The sequence below is a fragment of the Piliocolobus tephrosceles genome, chromosome 14, assembly GCF_002776525.5.
Source record: "Piliocolobus tephrosceles isolate RC106 chromosome 14, ASM277652v3, whole genome shotgun sequence".
Lineage (NCBI taxonomy): Eukaryota > Metazoa > Chordata > Mammalia > Primates > Cercopithecidae > Piliocolobus > Piliocolobus tephrosceles.
In genome coordinates this window covers 101,668,733-101,687,739 of record NC_045447.1, presented here as the reverse complement: position 1 = coordinate 101,687,739, position 19,007 = coordinate 101,668,733, and the positions used below count along the sequence as shown (strand labels likewise).

At 42.3% G+C, this 19,007-nt stretch overlaps 1 protein-coding gene across 6 annotated transcripts in view; it reads left to right on the top strand.

The window, feature by feature from the left end:
* SPIN1 (spindlin 1) overlaps nucleotides 1-19,007 on the top strand; it is a 95,800-nt gene that overhangs the window by 16,068 nt on the left and 60,725 nt on the right. For 5 of the 6 annotated variants that reach the window (XR_003306981.2, XM_026448551.2, XM_026448552.1 and 2 more), the window contains exon 2: nucleotides 17,283-17,492. The exons of the other annotated variant lie outside the window; for it this stretch is intronic. Coding sequence is in view for 2 of the 5 variants with exons in the window: in XM_026448551.2 (XP_026304336.1) it covers nucleotides 17,441-17,492 (52 nt within the window). In the remaining 3 variants the exon portion in view is untranslated. The remainder of the gene's footprint in view (nucleotides 1-17,282; nucleotides 17,493-19,007) is intronic. 6 annotated transcript variants of the gene reach the window in all.

Here is a 19,007-nt window from a genome sequence, read left to right as displayed (position 1 = left end):
CCTGACCTTGTGATCCACCCGCCTCGGCCTCACAAAGTGCTGAGATCACAGGTGTGAGCCACTGCGCCCGGCCTACCCCCCCAATTCTTCAATCTAGTCTTTGCTACTACACTCAGACAGCGAAGACACTTTTTTCTCGCATCTATATTAGAAACTGTGTAGCTTTTTTACTTTATTAACTTCATAATTTTTAAATTTCTTGATTCTTACAGTACTTAGCTTAAAACACAAACATATTGTACAGATGTATAGAAATTCTTCCTCTGTATTGTTATTTTGTAAGCCTTTTCTATTTTAAAAGTGTATTACTTTTGTTTTTACTTTTTAAACTTTTTGTTAAAAGCTAAGATACTTTGCCGGGCGCGGTGGTTCACGCCTGTAATCCCAGCACTTCAGGAGGCTGAGGCAGGCGGATCACCTGAGGTCAGGAGTTCGAGACCATCCTGGCCAACATGGTGAAACCGCATCTCTACTAAAAATACAAAAAGTAACCGGGTGTGGTGGCAGGCACCTGTAATCCCAGGTACTCGGGAGGCTGAGGCAGGAGAATCGCTTGAACCCGGAAGGCAGAGGTTTCAGTAAGCCGAGATCGTGCCATTGCGCTCCAGCCTGGGGGGCAAGAGAGTAAGACTTTGTCTCAAAAAAAAAAAAAAAAGAAAACGAATACTCAAGATCATCTGTATCACTGTCTTCCAGCTCAGCACCTTGTCACAGTGAAAGGTCTTCAGGTGCAATAACACATTTGGAGTTGTCATCTGTGATAACAGTGCTTTCTTCTGGAGTACCTCCTGAAGGACCTGCCAGAGGCTGTTTTACACTGAACTTTTTTTTTTTTTAAGTAAGTATGAGTACAGTCTAAACTAATGATTAAACATATAGTTAATACATAAACCAGTAACATAGTTGTTTATTGTCAAGTACTATGTACTGTACATAATTGGACTATACTTTTTTTTTTTTTTTGAGCTGGGGTCCCGCTCTGTCTCCCAGGCTGGAGTGCAGTGGCACGATCTAGGCTCACAGCAACCTGTACCTCCCGGGTTCAAGCAATTCTCCTGCCTCAGCCTCCCAAGTAGCTGGGATTACAGGCACGTGCCACCATCCCCAGCTATTTTGTATTTTTAGTAGAAATGGGTTTTCCCATTGTTGGTCAGGCTGGTCTTGAACTCCTGACCTCATGATCCACCCACCTTGGCCTCCCAAAGTGCTGAGATTACAGACGTGAGCCACCGTGCCCGCCCTGTACTGTACTCCCCCTACCCCCCACACCGAGATGGAGTTTCGCCCTCGTTACCCAGGCTGGAGTGCAATGGCGTGTGACCTTGTCTCACTGCAGCCTCCACCTCCCAGGTTCAAGCGATTCTCCTGCCTCAGCCTCCTGAGTAGCTGGGATTATAGGCGCCTGCCACCATGCCGGGCTCTTTTTTTTTTTTTTTTTTTTTTTAAGTAGAGACAGGGTTTTGCCATGTTGGCCAGGCTGGTCTTGAACTCCTGACCTCAGGCGATCCATCCACCTCAGCTTCCCAAAGTGCTGGGATTACAAACGTGAGCCACCGTGCCTGGCCTGTACTATAATATGACTTTGAACACAGTAGTTTTGTTTGCAGCACAGTGGGTTTGTTTACACCAGCATCACCACAAATGGCTATGAAATACTAGACAATAGGAATTTTTTAGCTCCATTATAATTTTTTTTTTTTTTTTGAAACAGGGTCTCACTCTGTGGCCAAGGCTGGAGTGCAGTGGTGCGATCTTGGCTAACTGCAGCCTCTGCCTCCTGGGTTTAAGTGATCCTCACGGTCTCCCTAGTAATTGTGACTACAGGTGCCTGCCACTATGCCTGGCGTGTGTGTGTGTGTGTAGAGACGGGGTTTTGCCACGTTGCCTAGTCTGGTCTCCATCCCTTGGACTGAAGTGATTTGCCCACCTTGGCCTCCCAAAGTGCTGGGGTTACAGGTGTGAGCCATTGTGCCTGGCTCTGTTATAATCTTATGGGACTACCGTTGTGTATGCGATCCATTGTTGACTGAAACGTCACTGTATGGGGCATGACTGTATTTAACGTCTTGAAAGGTTCTGTTGCCAACAATACGTACTAGAATTAATTTTTTTTTTCTTGAGTTGGAGTCTTGCTCTGTCGCCCAGGCTGGAGTTCAGTGGCGCAATCTCAGCTCACTGCAAGCTCCACCTCCCGTGTCAACGCCATTCTCCCGCCTCAGCCTCCCGAGTAGCTGGGACTACAGGCGCCCGCCACATGCCTGGCTAATTTTTTTGGTATTTTTAGTAGAGACGGGGTTTTACCGTGTTAGCCAGGATGGTCTCCATCTCCTGACCTTGTGATCCACCTGCCTCGGCCTCCCAGAGTGCTGGGATTTCAGGCGTGAGCCACCATGCCCAGTCAGTATATACTAGAATTTTTAAAAATCTTGTGTGTTTCTTGTGATTACAGCATCTGTCTATTGGCATTTGACAAAGTAACTGACATTTAGGTTCAAATCTGTTAATAAGTACTTTCTACCTGTCAAGCCTGTTTTGTACCTTTTCCTGTCCTTTCTTGCCTTGTTTTAGATGCTATTTTTTTTATGTTTGTTCTGCTGTTCTAACTTGGAAGTTACTTAAACATGAATCTTTTACTATCAAAATCTAATATTATTTGATACTATCCTCCTCTCCTGGATAGTCTGTTGAGCTCATTTTTATTCACATTGTCATTATTGTGTTGTTTTAATTCTGTCTGTATTTTATCTTGATGTGATTAATTTGTGTTTTCAATAACCATTTAGATTTACCCACAGAATTTATCTTTTTCATTTCCTAACTAGATCCTCCATCTTGGAACATTTTCTTCTGCCTGAAGAACACCCTTTATGCTTCCCACCTTTTGTGTAACTTCTGGTAGTGAATTTCCTGAGTATGTGTTAGTCTAGACATGCCTCAAATTGATCTTCCTTTGAGACGGAGTCTGGCTCTGTCGCCCAGGCTGGAGTGCAGTGGCCGGATCTCAGCTCACTGCAACCTCTGCCTCCCGGGTTTGCGCCATTCTCCTGCCTCGGCCTCCTGAGTGGCTGGGACTACAGGCGTCCGCCACCTCGCCCGGCTAGTTTTTTTTTTGTATTTTTTAGTAGAGACAGGGTTCCACCATGTTAGCCAGGATGGTCTCAATCTCCTGACCTCGTGATCCGCCCGTCTTGGCCTCCCAAAGTACTGGGATTACAGGCTTGAGCCACTGCGCCCGGCCCTAAAAGATGGAGTCTTACTCTGTTGCCCAGGCTTGAGTGCAGTGACGTGATCTCGGCTCACTGCAAACTCTGCCTCCCAGTTCAAGCCATGCACCTGCCTCAGCCTCCCGAATAGCTGGGACTACAGGTGTGTGCCACCATGCTTGGCTAATTTTTTTGGTATTTTTAGTATAGACAGGGTTTTGTCATATTGCCCAGGCTGGTCTTGAACTCCTGATCCCTAGTGATCCATCCACTCGACCTCCCAAAGTCCTGGGATTACAGGTGTGAGCCACTGGCCCGATCTTCCCCTTTGAAGGATACTTTTGATGTGTACGGAATTCTAAGTTGTCAGTTTTCTTCTAAGTGTTAAAATAAGCTATTGAATTGTGGCCAGGTGCAGTGGCTCACATCTATAATCCCAGCACTTTGGGCGGCCACGGCGAGAGGATTACTTGAGCTCAGGAGTTCGAGATCACCCTGGGCAACATAGTGAGACCTCATCTCTAATTTTTTTAAATTAAAAAGAAGCTATTGAATTGTTTCTTTAGTTTTCCTTTTTTTTTTTTTTTTTTTTTTATGTAAGACGCACACTGTCAGTTTTAAAATTCATTCCTGTGACTGGAATCGTTCCCTCTCTTTTTTTTTTTTTTTTTGAGACAAGAGTCTTTGTCACCCAGGCTGGAGTGCAGTTGGACGACCTCGACTCACTGCAGCCTCGACCTCCCAGGCTCAAATGATCCTCCTACCTCAGCCTCTTGAGCAGCTGGTACCACAGGCCCGAGCCACCCCATGCGTGGCTATTTTTTGTAATTTTTATACAGACAGGCAGGGTTTCACCATGTTGGGCAGACTGGTCTTGAACTCCCAACCTTGTGATCCACCCGCCTTGGCCTCCGAAAGTGCTGGGATTACAGGCGTGGCCATCGTGCCCAGCCCTTTTGTGTGTGTGTGTGTGTGTGTGTGTGTGTGTTTGTGTTTTGAGAGAGATTTTTGCTCTTGTTGCCCAGGCTGGAGTGCAATGGCGTGATATTGGCTCACCACAACCTCCGCCTCCCGGGTCCAAGAGGTTCTCCTGATTCAGCCTCTCAAGAAACTGGGATTACAGGCATGCGCCACCAAGCCCGGCTAATTTTGTATTTTTAGTAGAAATGGGGTTTTTCCATGTTGGTCAGGCTGGTCTCGAACTCCTGGCCTCAGGTGATCTGCCCACCTCGGCCTCCCAAAGTGCTGGGGTTGCAGGCGTGAGCCACTGTGCCCGGCCTGCTTTTCTTTTTTCTTGTTTTTTTTTTTCTGCTGGTTTTTCATTTTTTTCTCCTTGTTGGCTCTGTGTGTGTGTGTGTGTGTGTGTGTGTACATACATGTGCACATCTAGTAGATCACATATTAAATATCATTTGAATAATATTGGGTCTAGGATGATATATCCAGAGAAGATTTATGCTTCTTTCTACCTCAGGCATCTTAGGGAATAGGCAGTTTGGGATCACCTTTGTTCAGTTTTGGGGATAAAGATAAGTTGCAGTTGAGCTCCTAAAGTGTTGGCCTCCCAAGGCCTCACACTCTGCAGGTGTGAGCCACTGCACTGGGCCAAAATTAAGGTTTTGATGTTTAATAAAAATCAGTTGTGTGGTGGTCTTTGGCTTATCTCCTTTTATATATTCATCAAGAAATAATTGTTGATGGGGAATGTATCATTGCGATACAGTTCGACTTAGATCAAAGTTAATAGGTTTCCACAAGACTGCCCTCTCACTTTGGATACCAGCTGCAAACTTGAGGGGCTCCTGTGTTACTTTTATTTCTGACTGAGTACAAATGTGGAGGTTTCTGTCACATTCAAGTTTGATAATTCACTTAGGATGACTCACAAAACTCAAGAAAGTCCAGTACTGACAGTTTATTGTAGCAAAAAAAATACAACTTAGGACCAACCATCAGAAGTGACATATAGAACGGTGTCTGGGAAGGTCCCAGATGTGAAGTGTTCATGCCCTCCTGTGGAGACAGGGTGGATCATCTTGGTGTCTCCAAGTGTGACTATACACACAGAGTATTAACCAGGAAAGCTCACGTGAGCCTGTGTCCAGAGTTATTGGTGCTTAATTACATCAGCATGATCCATTGAATCATTGGCCTTGAACTTGAACTCAATTTCTAGCTCCCTTCTCTGGACTTTGGGCTGCTGTCCTGGGGCTCAGAGCCCCAGCCTTCTGATGCCATGATTGGTCTTTCCGGTTTGGCCAGCTCCCCAGCCCCACATCCTGAGACATCTTGTTAGTATAAACTAGGTGCTCACCGTGAATCACAGAGATGCCCTGTCCCTCTCAGGACATTTCAGGGATTTAAAGGGCACCAACTGGAGCTGGGACAAAGGCCATCCAAGCTCTTTGTTATACCACAGTCAGCAATTCTGCTTTCAATTTGATGCATAAGGACCAGGCCTAGTGATAACCATATGGCTGACCTGAGCTGTGCCTGAGCGCCTGCATGAGAAGAGTCTGTGCTCTGTCTGTTCTGGTGGCAAGTCTAGTCAAGTGTCAGTTGATGAGTTTAAATGGTATTTGGAGCTACAACAAATTCAATGGGATGGAAATATATGTGATTTCTATTGTTGAGAAGTTGGAAATACTACTGATACTGTGGTTTGTTTACATTCATGATAGAAGGAACTGCTGTACTTCAGGTAGAAGTTAGGAAAGATGAAGATAAAATTTTTCTCCTGTCCAAATCCATGGTCCTTATAAATGTTGACCATGTATTACACTTGTATTAAAACTTGGTGTTTAGATGTTTAGTGGTTTAGGGTGTTCAGTAATTTTTTTTTTTGAGATGGATTCTCGCTTTGTCACCCAGGCTGAATGAAGTGCAGTGGCGTGATCTCGGCTCACTGCAACCTCCACCTCCTGGGTTCAGGCAGTTTTCCTGCCTTAGCCTCCTGAGTAGCTGGGACTACAGGTGCCCGCCACCACACCTGGCTAATTTTTTGTATATTTAGTAGAGACGGGGTTTTACCGTGTTAGCCAGGATGGTCTCGATCTCCTGACCTTGTGATCCGCCTGCCTCAGCCTCCCAAAGTGCTGGGATTACAGGTGTGAGCCACCGCGCCTGGCCTAATAATTTTTATATTGATAGGAGAATTTGGGCTCTGAAGGCCTTCAGATATCTACTTGGTATATATGATAGCTGCTTTGCCAGGATCCTTAAGTTGCTGAACATTGTGTAATTAGCAATACTTTGTAAGGATTGAGCCCTTTATTTTAATCTTTGAAGTTTCAGCTAAAGGCAGAACCTACACCATAGGCCCCTAGAACATCGTCCTTAGCTTCATCCATTGTAACATTTATTTTTTGAGAAAGGTCTTGCTCTGTCACCCAGTGCAGTGGTACCATCCTGGCTCACTGCAGCCTCTGTTTCCCAGGCTTAAGTGATCCTCCCACCCCAGCCTCCCAGTTAGCTGGGACTACAGGCGTGCATTACCTCACTTGGCTAATTTTTTAAAAAATTTTTTATAGAGATGAGGTCTCACTGTGTAGCCCAGGAAGGTCTGGAATTCCTGGACTCAAGTGATCTTCCCACTTTGCTCTTACAAAGTTGGGATTACAGGTGTGAGCCCCTCCCTGCCCCTTGTAACATTTTAAATGAGAATATCTAATAACTTTTTTTTTTTTTGAGACAGAGTCTCACTCTGTACCCCAGGCCGGAGTGCAGTGGCGCATCCTCAGCTCACTGAAAGCGCTGCCTCCCGGGTTCACGCCATTCTCCTGCCTCAGTCTCCTGAGTAGCTGGGACTACAGGCGCCCGCCACCATGCCTGGCTAATTTTTTTTTTTTTTTTTTTTTTTAGTAGAGATGGGGTTTCACCGTGTTAGCCAGATGGTCTTGATCTCCTGACCTTGTGATCTGTCCGCCTTGGCCTTCCAAAGTGCTGCGATTACAGGCATGAGCCGCTGCGCCCAGCCCAAGAATATCTAATAAATTCTTGTAGTTACCTAGGAAGGTTTTGAGTTGTGCTTTGAGTGTTTTTTCTTTCCAGAACTATAAAACCTAAAACCATTGACCCTTAAAGTTTTGTTGTGAAACGTTTCAAACATAGAAAAGTTGAAACAGGCAGTTAATATCTGAACTCAACATCTACATTCAGGAATTGCAGATATTTTGCTGTCTTTTCCTCTTTATTTTTAAAATTTCTTTTCTGCTAAACCATCCTTTCTTACCCTATTTTTGTTTTATTTGTTTATTTTTAGAGATGGGGTCTCATTCTGTCACCTAGGCTGGAGTGCAGTGTGGCTTGATCATAGCTCTCTGCAGCATCAAATTCTTTGGTTCATGGAATCTTCCCACCTCAGCCTCCCGAACTGGAACTACAGATGCATACCACCACATCTGGCATTTGTCTACTTTTAATAATGATGTCTTAGTTACAAACTTAACTGGTAAACTCTTGTGATGCTGCTGCTAGGTCTAAACTTAGTTAGTCCTTTCCCCTGCTGTTTTTTTCCCAAACTTTTTAAATGAAATTTTCTTTCTTTTTCTTTTTTTATTTTTTGAGATGGCGTTTCGCTCTTGTTGCCCAGGCTGGAGTGCAGTGGCGTGATCTCGGCTCACTGCAACCTCTGCCTCCTGAGTTCAAGAGATTCTTCTGCCTCAGCCTCCTGAGTATCTGGGATTATAAGTGCGTCACCACACCTGGCTAATTTTGTGTTTTAATAGAGACGGGGTTTTTCCATGTTGGTCAGGCTAGTGTCGAACTCCCAACTTCAGGTGATCTGCCTGCCTCGGCCTCCCGAAGTGCTGGGATTACAGGTGTGAGCCACTGCGCCTGGCCGTAAATGAAATTTTCTACACATAGAAAAGTTGGAACTATAGCACAGTGACCCAACCTGTATACCCAGTATCAATATTTTAATTTGCTTACATTTTGCTCTGTTTTTTGCTGTTGAACCATTTGAAAGTCTCATTAAATTGCAAACATCATGACACTTCTTAGAGTAAGGTTGTTATTCTTTGTAACTACATACCATATTTAAGAAAGCTAATTAGCCCTTCATATCTAATATCTATGTCCTGTATTCAGATTTTAGCTATATTTTTTTTCGTATGTTTGTGATAATACATGTAATCCCCACTATGTTTTAAAGGAAAAGCAAATTCTTATTCTCTATACTTGTATTCAGCACAACACTTCTGTGATCAAATGTGTGTGGGTTTTCTCTACATTATCTGTGTCTCATTTTCTCTGATGACTCCAGTGGGTTGTCCTACAGTTTAACTTAATTCTGAGAGTGTCCACTGGGAAATAGCATCACATCCCACCAGACTGATCCCCCCTCTCATGCCAATCCCAAGTCCAGGTTATTCATTTTATTTATTTACTTATTTATTTTTTGCGAGATGGAGTTCTCACTCTGTTGCCCAGGCTGGAGTGCAGTGGTGTGATCTCGTCTCGACCCACTGCAACTTCCGCCTCCCGGGTTCAAGCAGTTTTCCTCTCTCAGCCTCCCCAGTAGCTGAGACCACAGGTGCATGCCACCACACCCAGCTAATTTTTGTATTTTTAGTAGAGACGGGGTTTCACCGTGTTGGCCAGGCTGGTCTTGAACTCCTGACCTCAAGTGTTCTGCTGGCCTTGGCCTGCAAAGTGCTGGGATTACAGGCATGAGCCACCATGCCCCAGCCAAGTCCAGGTTATGTTATGTGCTTCTGACACACAAGCTATAAATTGGAGGCTCCTGTGATTCCTCCTTCAGGTTTGCTAGAATCACTCACAGAACTCAGGAAAACAGTGTATTTGCTAGATTACCATTATATAATAAAGAATACAACTCAGGAACAGCCAGATGGAAGAGAGATGCATAAGGCAAAGGAGGAGTGTGGAACTCCCCTGCCTACTCTGGGCTCATCACCCTCCCAGTACTTCCATGTGTTCACTAACCTTAAGTTTCTCTGCACGTGTCCTTTAGGGTTTTTCTGTCATCTTCAGTAAGCCGGCATGATTGATTATGTCATTGCCCACTAGTGATCAGCTTAGCTTTTAGCCCTCTGCTCTACCCGCCCCCCTTCCCAGGGTAGGGCTGAAAGTTCCAGCCCTCTCACCACGGGCGGGTTCCCCTGGCAATCAAGCCACTTCCTGAGGCTATCCAGAAGCCATCAGCCATCATTCATCTCATTAGCATAAAAAAGACACTGGGATTCCTAGAGTTTTAGGAATTTGGGTGCCAGGAAATGGAAAATCAAAGTATATATTTCTTCACATGTTTAACCTTGTGTGACAACCATTTTTTTCTTTTTTTTTAGATCTTGTTACATACCGAGACAGCAGTTTTAGGACAACTTGTTGACAGCCCAAGCTTCAGTTTGGGCTTGACATGTTTCACTATTAGTGCTCCTATATACTTTTTCATTAGTGGTTCTGGTGTTAAGATTTGGGAACTTAGTATTTTTGCGTAAATAGTTTTAGGAATCTATTTTCTTTGTAAATAACACTGTTCAGTGATAGCAGCAGGCAACAAATACTTTGATATGACTCTACTTCCTGAGATTACTGCTTTTATATCTGAAATGTTGAAATGTTCATGTTTTAGCCTTTTTGGAGACAATACATGGTCATTGATTTCGTGATAACCATATTCCTTTATTGAAGCAATCTAAGTGTTTATTTTTAAATAGGAAGTGTATCTCGACAATGCTAGTTGCAGTCTGTGACCTTGACCAAGTTACTTTAATGTCTGTGCTGCAGTTTTTCAGTTTCCAAGATGGAATAGTTATAGTACGTATCCTCCTCACGGTTGTGAGGAGTGCGTGACACATAGAGAGTGCTCAGTGAACGATCATTTTTCTGGTAAGTAGTTGGAGAATTTTTTGATCTCCTTTGAGATTATTATAGAATGAGAATTTTGAGTTTCAGAATTTAAGTTCATGACACATTTTTAAGATTAGAAAAATTGCAAGCCTGGATACTGTTAGATATGAGTTCTGAATTTCTCCTCAAAGAATCAATATGTCAGTATGTTCAATTCTTTGCCTTCTGCTTTTAAAATTAACTTCCTCTTAAAGCAACCTTTCCCACCCTCATTGCGATTACCTGCTCCACCCTGACTCATTCTCTGCCTTGACTCATTCTCCACCCTGACTCATTCTCCGCCCTGACTCATTCTGATTTCCTGCTCTGCCATAACCATTTTTCCCGACAAACCACTCACCCCGTCACTCTCTTTAAATTAACCAATTGGAAATAGTTTAGCCTGTGTGGTCTAACCCTAGCCAATAGGGGAACGACACAGCAGCAGGGGCCACGTACATCAGGAATAAGAACCCCTTCCCCTCCCTTGTCCAGGTAGTATGCTCACCATTGCTCCATCTGTGAGGGCGCACCCTTCTATAGGAGTAAATTGCCTTGCTGAGAAGAAGAAAAAGAAAATTTTATATACGAGTGCTATTTATTTTGCGGCACTGAAACTTTATAACAGTACTTAACTATATTTAATGAAGATAGACTTAGCAAAGGAAAATCCAGCATCTTTTTTCTCTTAATTTCTAAAAAATTTGAACTGAAATAAAAGTACAAAGAATAACATTAGTGAACACTAATGTGCTCTTTACCTACATTAAAAAAGATTTTGCCATGTTCATGTTGATTAAAAATTGTAGGTGGTGCCATTGTTTTGAGCTAATCTCCTGCACTAGGCCACAATAGACCAGACTAAAATCTAAATGGAGCCACTCATGGTTCCAGACTACCAAACTGAGGTGTTATTGGACCTTCCCAGAAATCAGGAGAGAGGAATAGCCTTAATTTCTCAAACCAGACAGTTCCAGTTGGCATGATAATGCAGTTCCCAATCAGTTATTTCTCTATTGTCCTGTGTTTTCATTCCTTCCTTACAAGGAAAGTAACTGAAATGACCAATCTGCTTTTTGTTCTGCCATCCTGAAATAATCAAAAGGATCACAGTCAAGTTTAAAAGAGTTTTATTCAGGCCGGGCACGATGGCTCATGCCTGTAATCCCAGCATTTTGGGAGGCTGAGGTGGGCGGATCACCTGAGGTCAGGAGTTTGAGACCAGCCTGACTAACATGGAGAAGCCTCGTCTCTACTAAAATTACACAATTATCCAGATGTGGTTGCGCATACCTGTAATCCCAGCTACTCGGAAGGCTGAGGCAGAAGAGCTTGAATCCGGGACGCGGAGGTTGCCGTGAGCTGAGATCGTGCCATTCATTGCACTCCAGGCTGAGCAACAGAGCAAGACTCCGTCTCAAAAAAACAAAGCAATACAAAACAAAAAAACAAACAAGAGTTTTACTCAAATGCAAAACTGAGAGCAGCCAACTGGGTAACACAGAATCCAGAGGAATAGAGCCAGCTAGTCCTCTGAAGCCGAAAAGTTTAAGGTCTTGCTTATTTAGGCAGAAAACAAGTTTAACAGGATTGCCACATTTTCCATACAGGGTTGGTTTATGAGTTATAGCAATTTGATTAGTTACAGTTCTTTTCCTTTTCCAATTTAAAAGAGTTTATTTAACATTCCATCTTAGTGTCTTTGTATAAGAGAAGGAAGTTAATCTACAGTGAAGATTAAGTTTAGAGGGATGGGGGTCTTCTCTGGAGCCCATTAGTCTTTTCCAACATTTTACAAAACAGTGTAGGTAAAAGGCTGATCTATAATCGGAGGACTAAAGCTGCCTGTCATGTGACTCAGGTCCCATTATCACATTTCTTTAAGGCTGAAAATAATTAAAAAACTTCCAGCAGATTTGATTTTGAATTATTTTCACAGTTCTTTGTTTCTGCTTTCTTCAGGCCTGTTGTGTCTGTACATGTAGCCTCTACTCTGCTCACTGGAATGCTCATTCTATTTTATGGAACAAAGCGTTGCTTGATTCTAGAATCGCAAATAAAGCTGTTTAAGATCCTTAAACCACATTATTGTAATTTTGTCTTTTGATACTTATGTTAACCCTCATGTATGTACTCTTTTCTTTCCCTGAATTATTTGAAGTTAACTTACAGAAATTGCAAGTCTACCTCTTTAGGCATTGCAGCATGTGTTTCCAAAGAATACGTTCTCAGGCATAACCACAATGTCCTTGTGCTTTTAAAATTCAACGATAAGCTTGCAATATCTAATATTTAGTCTGCATTTAAATTTCCCCAGTTGTCTTAAATGTATATATGTGTGTGTGTTGTTGTTGTTGTTGTTGTTGTTTTTTGGATACAGGGCCTCAGTTGTCCAGGCTCGCTCATGGCTCACCGCAGCCTTGACCTCCTGGTCTCATGTCATCCTCCTGCCTCAGCCTCCCGATAGCTGGTAACTGGTACTACAGATGTGCATCACCACACCCAGCTATCTTTACTGTGTTGATCACTTGAACTCCTGGGTTCAAGTGATCCACCACTCAGCCTTCCAAAGGATTAGGATTACAGGCGGGAGCCATTGTGCCTGGCCTTAAGTGTCTTTTGTAGCTTTTGCCATACCCCCAACCCCCAACCAAACCATGTGGTTTATTCATTGTGTCTTATTGTTGAGTCTTTAGTCTCTTTTAGTCTAGGGCAGTATGTCTACCATTTTTCTTTTTTGACACTGACTTTTTGAAGAGTATGGCCCACTTTTCATGTGCGAAGTCCACTTTACTAATTTGTCTGTTTCCTCATGGTGTTGTTCTAAGTTGCTTCTGCATCACCTGTATTTCATATAAACTAGAAATTCGATCTAAAAGCTTGACTAGATTTTTTTTTTTTTTTAATATATTGCCACACTTCACCTGGAGGTAAAACAAGAGTATTTTATAAGTGATGTAGTCTGCTTTGTCATATCACAAGAAGTGGATAAAGGGAAGTTGATTCCCTTTTAATGATGCCCAATTGTTTTATCTTTCCGTTCTATTGTAGTGAAGGGTCAAGATTGCTCAATTGTAAAGCAACAACATTTTCCCCTTTATAATTAACAGGTAACTTATGGAGCGATCCTTTGATACCATACAGTTATTGTTCTCCAGCAGCCTTTCTCCTGATGGTTTTAGGAACTATTGATGGGTCTCTCTGAATGCAGGACCTTCTTCTTAATGGTCTTATAATTAAGCTCCATTTGACAGTATTTTCCGTAACACTTGAAGGTTCTGCTAACCTAGAAATAATGCTAACTCTGAACCTAATTTTTTTTTGTTTCCTTCAGTTTTCATCTACGAAGTTAATCACTTAGTAGAATAACTTAAGCTAAAGATATGGTATATCTTTAAACAAACCTGAGCAAATTAAGTTTAGCCTTTTCCAGTCAAAGGAGAGTGGGATTGGTTTTAGGAAAGCTCTAGTTCATCTGAATTTTGAAAGCCTTACGTGGCAGCTGTTAAAACAAAACCAGGGTCATTATTTTATTATTATTTTTTAGACTACATCTTATCATGAGGGAAGGACTTTTTTTTTTTGGAAATGAAATCTTGCTCTGTCTCCCAGGCTGGAGTGCAGTGGCACCATCTTAGCTCACTGCAACCTCCACCTCCCGGGTTCAGGCGATTCTCCTGCCTCAGCCTCCTGAGTAGCTGGGATTACAGGCGCGCACTACCATGCCCGGCTAATTTTTGTATTTTTAGAGGAGACTGAATTTTACTATGTTGGCCCGGCTGGTCTTGAACTCCTGACCTCAGGTGATCGTCCACCTCAGCCTCCCAAAATGCTGGGATTGCATTCGGGAGCCACCACACCCAGCCGAGGGAAGGGCTCTTATCTGGAGTTTTGCATTCTAATGTTATTTAAATAGCCACCTTGTATCCTTCCCCCACTGCAACTCTTCCTTCAACTCCTGTCTTAAATTTTTAGTTTATTAAGTTCAACTTGAAATTTTAATGAAGTGGAAAGCAGCAGAAAATATTGCTAAGATAAGCTTAAATCTGATAGAAAGGTGCACACTTCAGAATATCAGTAAGTTAAAATTCTCATTTGATCGAATGAATTTGTTAGGATAAATTGATTTTATGTAGTTTAAAAATTTCTTTAATTTGGCCGGGCCCAGTGGCTCATGCCTGTAATCTCAAACAAATTTTTTTTTCTTAATCTTTGAAGTCGTTCTCTAAAGAGCACAGAAAGGGAGTAGAGTCATGGTTTTTTAAAATTGGGAAATACTACATTATGGTTTTTTTGTTGGTGTTGTTTTTTTTTGTGACAGAGCCTTGCTCTGTCACCCAGGCTGTAGTGCAGTGGTGCATTCTTGGCTCACTCTAACCTCTGCCTCCCGAGTTCAAGCGGTTCTCCTCCCTCAGCCTCCTAAGTAGCTGGGATTAAAAGTGTGCACCGCCAAACCTGGCTCATTTTTTTATTTTTAGTAGAGACCTGGTCTCGAACTCCTAGCCTCACGTGATCCGGATCCGCCCACCTTGGTCTCCCAAAGTGCTGGGATTACAGGCGTGAACCACTGTGCCCGGCCTACATCATGATTTTTTTTTTTTTATAAAAAGCTCTTGATCTTATTTATTGTAATTTTTTGAGATGGGGTCTCACTGTGTCACCCAGGCTGGAGTGCAGTGGTGTGATCTTGGCTCACTACAACCTCTGCCTCCCGGGTTCAAGTGATTCTCCTGCCTCAGCGTCTCGAGTAGCTGGGACTAAGGGCATACACCACCACGTTTGGCTAATTTTTTTTGTTTGTTTTTTGTAGAGACAGGATTTCACCATGTTGGCCAGGCTGGTCTCGAACTCTTGAGCTTAAGTGATCTGCCTACTTTGGCCTCCCAAGGTGTTGTGTTTACAGGTGTGTCACTGCGCCTGGCCTTCACATCATGTGTTGTATGCTGATGGAACTATGCTAGTGGTAAATGTATACAGAGAAAAAGGATGGGATTGATTAGGCAAGTAACATGGTTGAACGTGGCTCAGAGATAGTGCATCTTTTATTACGGAGACGAAGGGTACTGATCAGTCAGTTTGGTGGTGAAGTTATGAGTAGTTGAGTAGTTCTCTTTGCTTCTGTTTTCTTAGCCAGTAGCAAGCCTATCTGCTGAGGCTGTGGTTAGTATTGTTGAATACTCACTTGAGATATGAGATTACAAATTTGAAGTGAAATTTGTGTATGTTTTTCATCCACATTTAGCCACTTTACGTTGTAATCACTCTAGCAGGGGATTTGGGTTAGGGTTTTGCCATACAACAGTGACAAGAAGAGAAGGGCAAGAGAATTGAGAAAAGCAATGGAATAATCATCATCATAATGTGATTGATCATCCATGAAAATCTAAGCAGAGTAATGAGGGAAGTTAGTCCCTGAGGGAGGTAATGCGATACTGGAAAAACAGTAAAGCTGTAGATTGGTACTGGTTGCATCAAAGAATTGTTGGAATGGGAGTGTCAGTGTAAGAAAACTGGAATGATCAGAGATGGTTTTGAGTATGAGATACTTGAAATAAAGGTTTTGGGGTTATTGCAGGTCTATGTTGGGACTGTGAGCATAGATGAAGTGTAGGGTAAGTGGTTTAAAGGGAGGGTGTCTAAGAGCCAGAGGGGAGGTTGAATGAATCATATGTGTGGACGTTGAGGTTGCCAAGAATGTTGATGAGAATCATGGAGGAAAAGAAGTAAAGCCGATAACATAATCTTCAACAAATGTGTGCAGATGACTGGTGGAAGATTAACAGGTAGAAAAGTAACAAAAAGGGATAACTATTATGACTAGTGTTATGACATGTGCTTCTAGGGTGAGGATTGGGGTAGGAGAGATTGTGCCAGGGTATGCGGTGAGAAATACAACCGTCTTTTGCGGGGAGCTATTGGTGGTAGGTCAAAGTAGACTGCACTTTACTGAAGAACGACTTTACCTTCTGGAGAGGTTTGGATAGGCTGGGGCAAGAGAGTGATAGGGGCCCATTCGACAGGTCTGAGTGGGAAGAGAGTTGAATGAGGGAAAAGAGGGATATGAGATTTGATGTGGCAGCTGGATAGGCTCTCAGGGAAAGGCAAGTAAGCAACCAGTTGTCCTGATAGCCTTCATCTTAGGCCTAGTCTCTCTAGATCATTGAGTGGTGAGACAGACCTGCTATATCTCTAGGAACTAAATTTGGTTTAAAAGATACACAGCTTCTGGCCGGGCGCAGTGGCTCATGTCTGTAATCCCAGCACTTTGGGAGGCTGAGGCGGGTGGATGACAAGGTCTGGAGATCGAGACCATCCTGACCAACATGGTGAAATCCCATCTCTACTAAAAATACAAAAATTAGTTGGGCGTGGTGGTGCAAGCCTGTAGTCCCAGCTACTCCGGAGGCTGAGGCAGGAGAATTACTTGAACCCGGGAGGCAGAGGTTGCAGTGAGCCAAGATTGCGCCACTGCATCCCAGTCTGGCGACAGAGCAAGATTCAGTCTCAAAAAAATAATAATAAAAATAAATAAAAGATAACACTGCTTCCATAAAATGACTTTGACATTTGCATGGGTGAGAAACTTTCTTTGAGACTCCTCTGAAATTCGTGGATCTTCTTTAGTTTCTGGAAGCTTGTGAGCAGAAAGGGAAACGTAGAGACGTGTTTGGCTAGAATTCTTTCTCTTGCCCAAGACCCTGGCCTGCTGATCTTCAGCCTTGCTGTTACTCTGTCTTGAACATGATTTCCTGTGCTGCCCCCATGCTGTCCTTCCACTCTGCCTGCCCAGTGACCTCACACCCCCGTCTCCCACCCCCATACTCCGGTTCTTGGTGTTCCATTAGAGAGGTGGGCCATGCTGTCTAAATCTTCTGTGAAATCCCGGCATCCACCCTTTTCTGGTTTCTAGCAGCAGGATGCTTTAGGATAATAATGAGGATGCCAGACAGCAGCTGTATTGTATTCCAGTTGATCTTGGAAGAACTTCACTTTTGGGTCTTGCACATGTCCCAGGCTTCTTTTTTTAAAGAGTCTATCACCTCTTTTTCTCCTTTCTACTTTGTCATGTCCTAAGAACCCAGGTCTTAGGAAATAAAGTTAATTGCTTTGGGACAAAATGCACTTCAGCTAATACTTTTGCTTAAAATTTTATGTTTAATGGCTCACTAGGCATAATTTTGCTCTCTTGATACTCTAGTAATGAACTGTTTCACTATTTTACAGAGTGCTTGTGATTTCACGTATTTTTGCTGGACTTGTAAAAGAGACACTTGGATGGTGGATTAATGAGAACACTAACATTCTGTGAAAAGTTTCAAATTGGAGAATATTGAATTTTCACCCTAGTCCAGCAGCTCTGCTGCTCACTTAAATACAGATGAATGAAGACCCCATTCGGAAAGACACCTGGCCAGCGGTCCAGAGCTGATGCAGGTAGGCATTGCGGTTCTACACATACTTAAATATATATTTTAATATCATACATTTCAGACAAGTGTAAAATTGGGTACTTTCATATAATAGCTAGTGAAAAACTGTCATTTCTAGTATGTTATACACATATGCATATATTAAGCAGATTTAAGTTTCTTGAAAGGGAAGTAGTCACATGAAATTTCTGTATAATCTTCTAGCAGGTTGTAAATGTCTAGTAAATTTAGCAAATGAATTGTAAATATCTGTTAATAGGAATATAGTAAAAGGAGTTCTTTTCGAAAGAGTTAAAGTGAGGTGACATGAGTTGGAGCAGCTTTAAGGAAGAAAGATAAACTTGGAATTTCTTGTGTTTATTTGAAAGAAGTGTACTGGTATGGAAATTTTAATAAAAATTACATTAATCTTATTTTTGTGGCACATAGCTAGCATAACTCGAATAGAAGTTAGTCTTTTCCTGATTTTTAGTGTACCCCCCCCCATAAAGATAAACAAAATCTTATAGGATACCCTATAAAATAGCTAAGTCACACTTTCTTTGGGACTTGAAAAGCATTCTTCTCCATTTCAGACATACATTTGAATGTTGAAAAAAGTCTGTCGTAACGTTTTAGGGTTCTTTGACAAATGAATCAGAATTATTCTATAAAAATTATTATTAATAGTACAAACTTAAGTGATTTAGAACAATTTCTTCTGTTTATTTACTATAGTATTGAGAGTTCCGTTGCAGAAAAACCACGAGAATTAAGATCTCTAAGTACCCCTTGTCTTTATTTTAGATTCTGTTTTACAAAGATAATATTCATTTAAGTATTTAATATTTGTCAGTAAGATTAATTTGGATTGGTGATGACTGATGTTTAAGGTATATGAGAGCTTATTCAGAATCCTAGCCCTTATTAGCTGTATAAAGATGGATACATTTCTTAGTCTTCTTGAGCCTTAGTTTTTCTCATCTAAAAAAATGGGACTTTTTTTTTTCTTTTGCTTTTTTTGAGACGGAGTCTCGCTCTGTCGCTCAGGCAATGTTGGCTCCAGGAGATCTGCAACCTCTGCCTCCTGGGTTCAAGCGATTCTGCTGCCTCGGTCTCCCCAGTAGCTGGGATTACAGGCATGCGCCTCCATGCCTGGCCAATTTTTTGTATTTTTAGTAGAGATGGGGTTTCACCATGTTGGCCAGGCCGGTCTTGAACTCCTGACCTCAAGTAATTCTCCTGCCTTGGCCTCCCAAAGTGCTGGGATTACAGGCGTGAGCCACCGCGCCTGGCCAAAAAATAGGACTATTAATGTACCTATTGGGGTTAAGGACTATATGAGATGTGAGTCAAATGTTTAGGTAGTTCCCTGGCACTTCTAATAGTATTATTATTGATCATAATGTTTAGAATAAGATACTTTTATTTCTTCTCATTAATTGAAAAAATTGCTGTCAGGTGTTTATTGACTTGTGAAACCTCCTAGGTCTCTGTCATTTGAAATAGTAATTCCTTTTCCAAAGTTCATATTATGTAA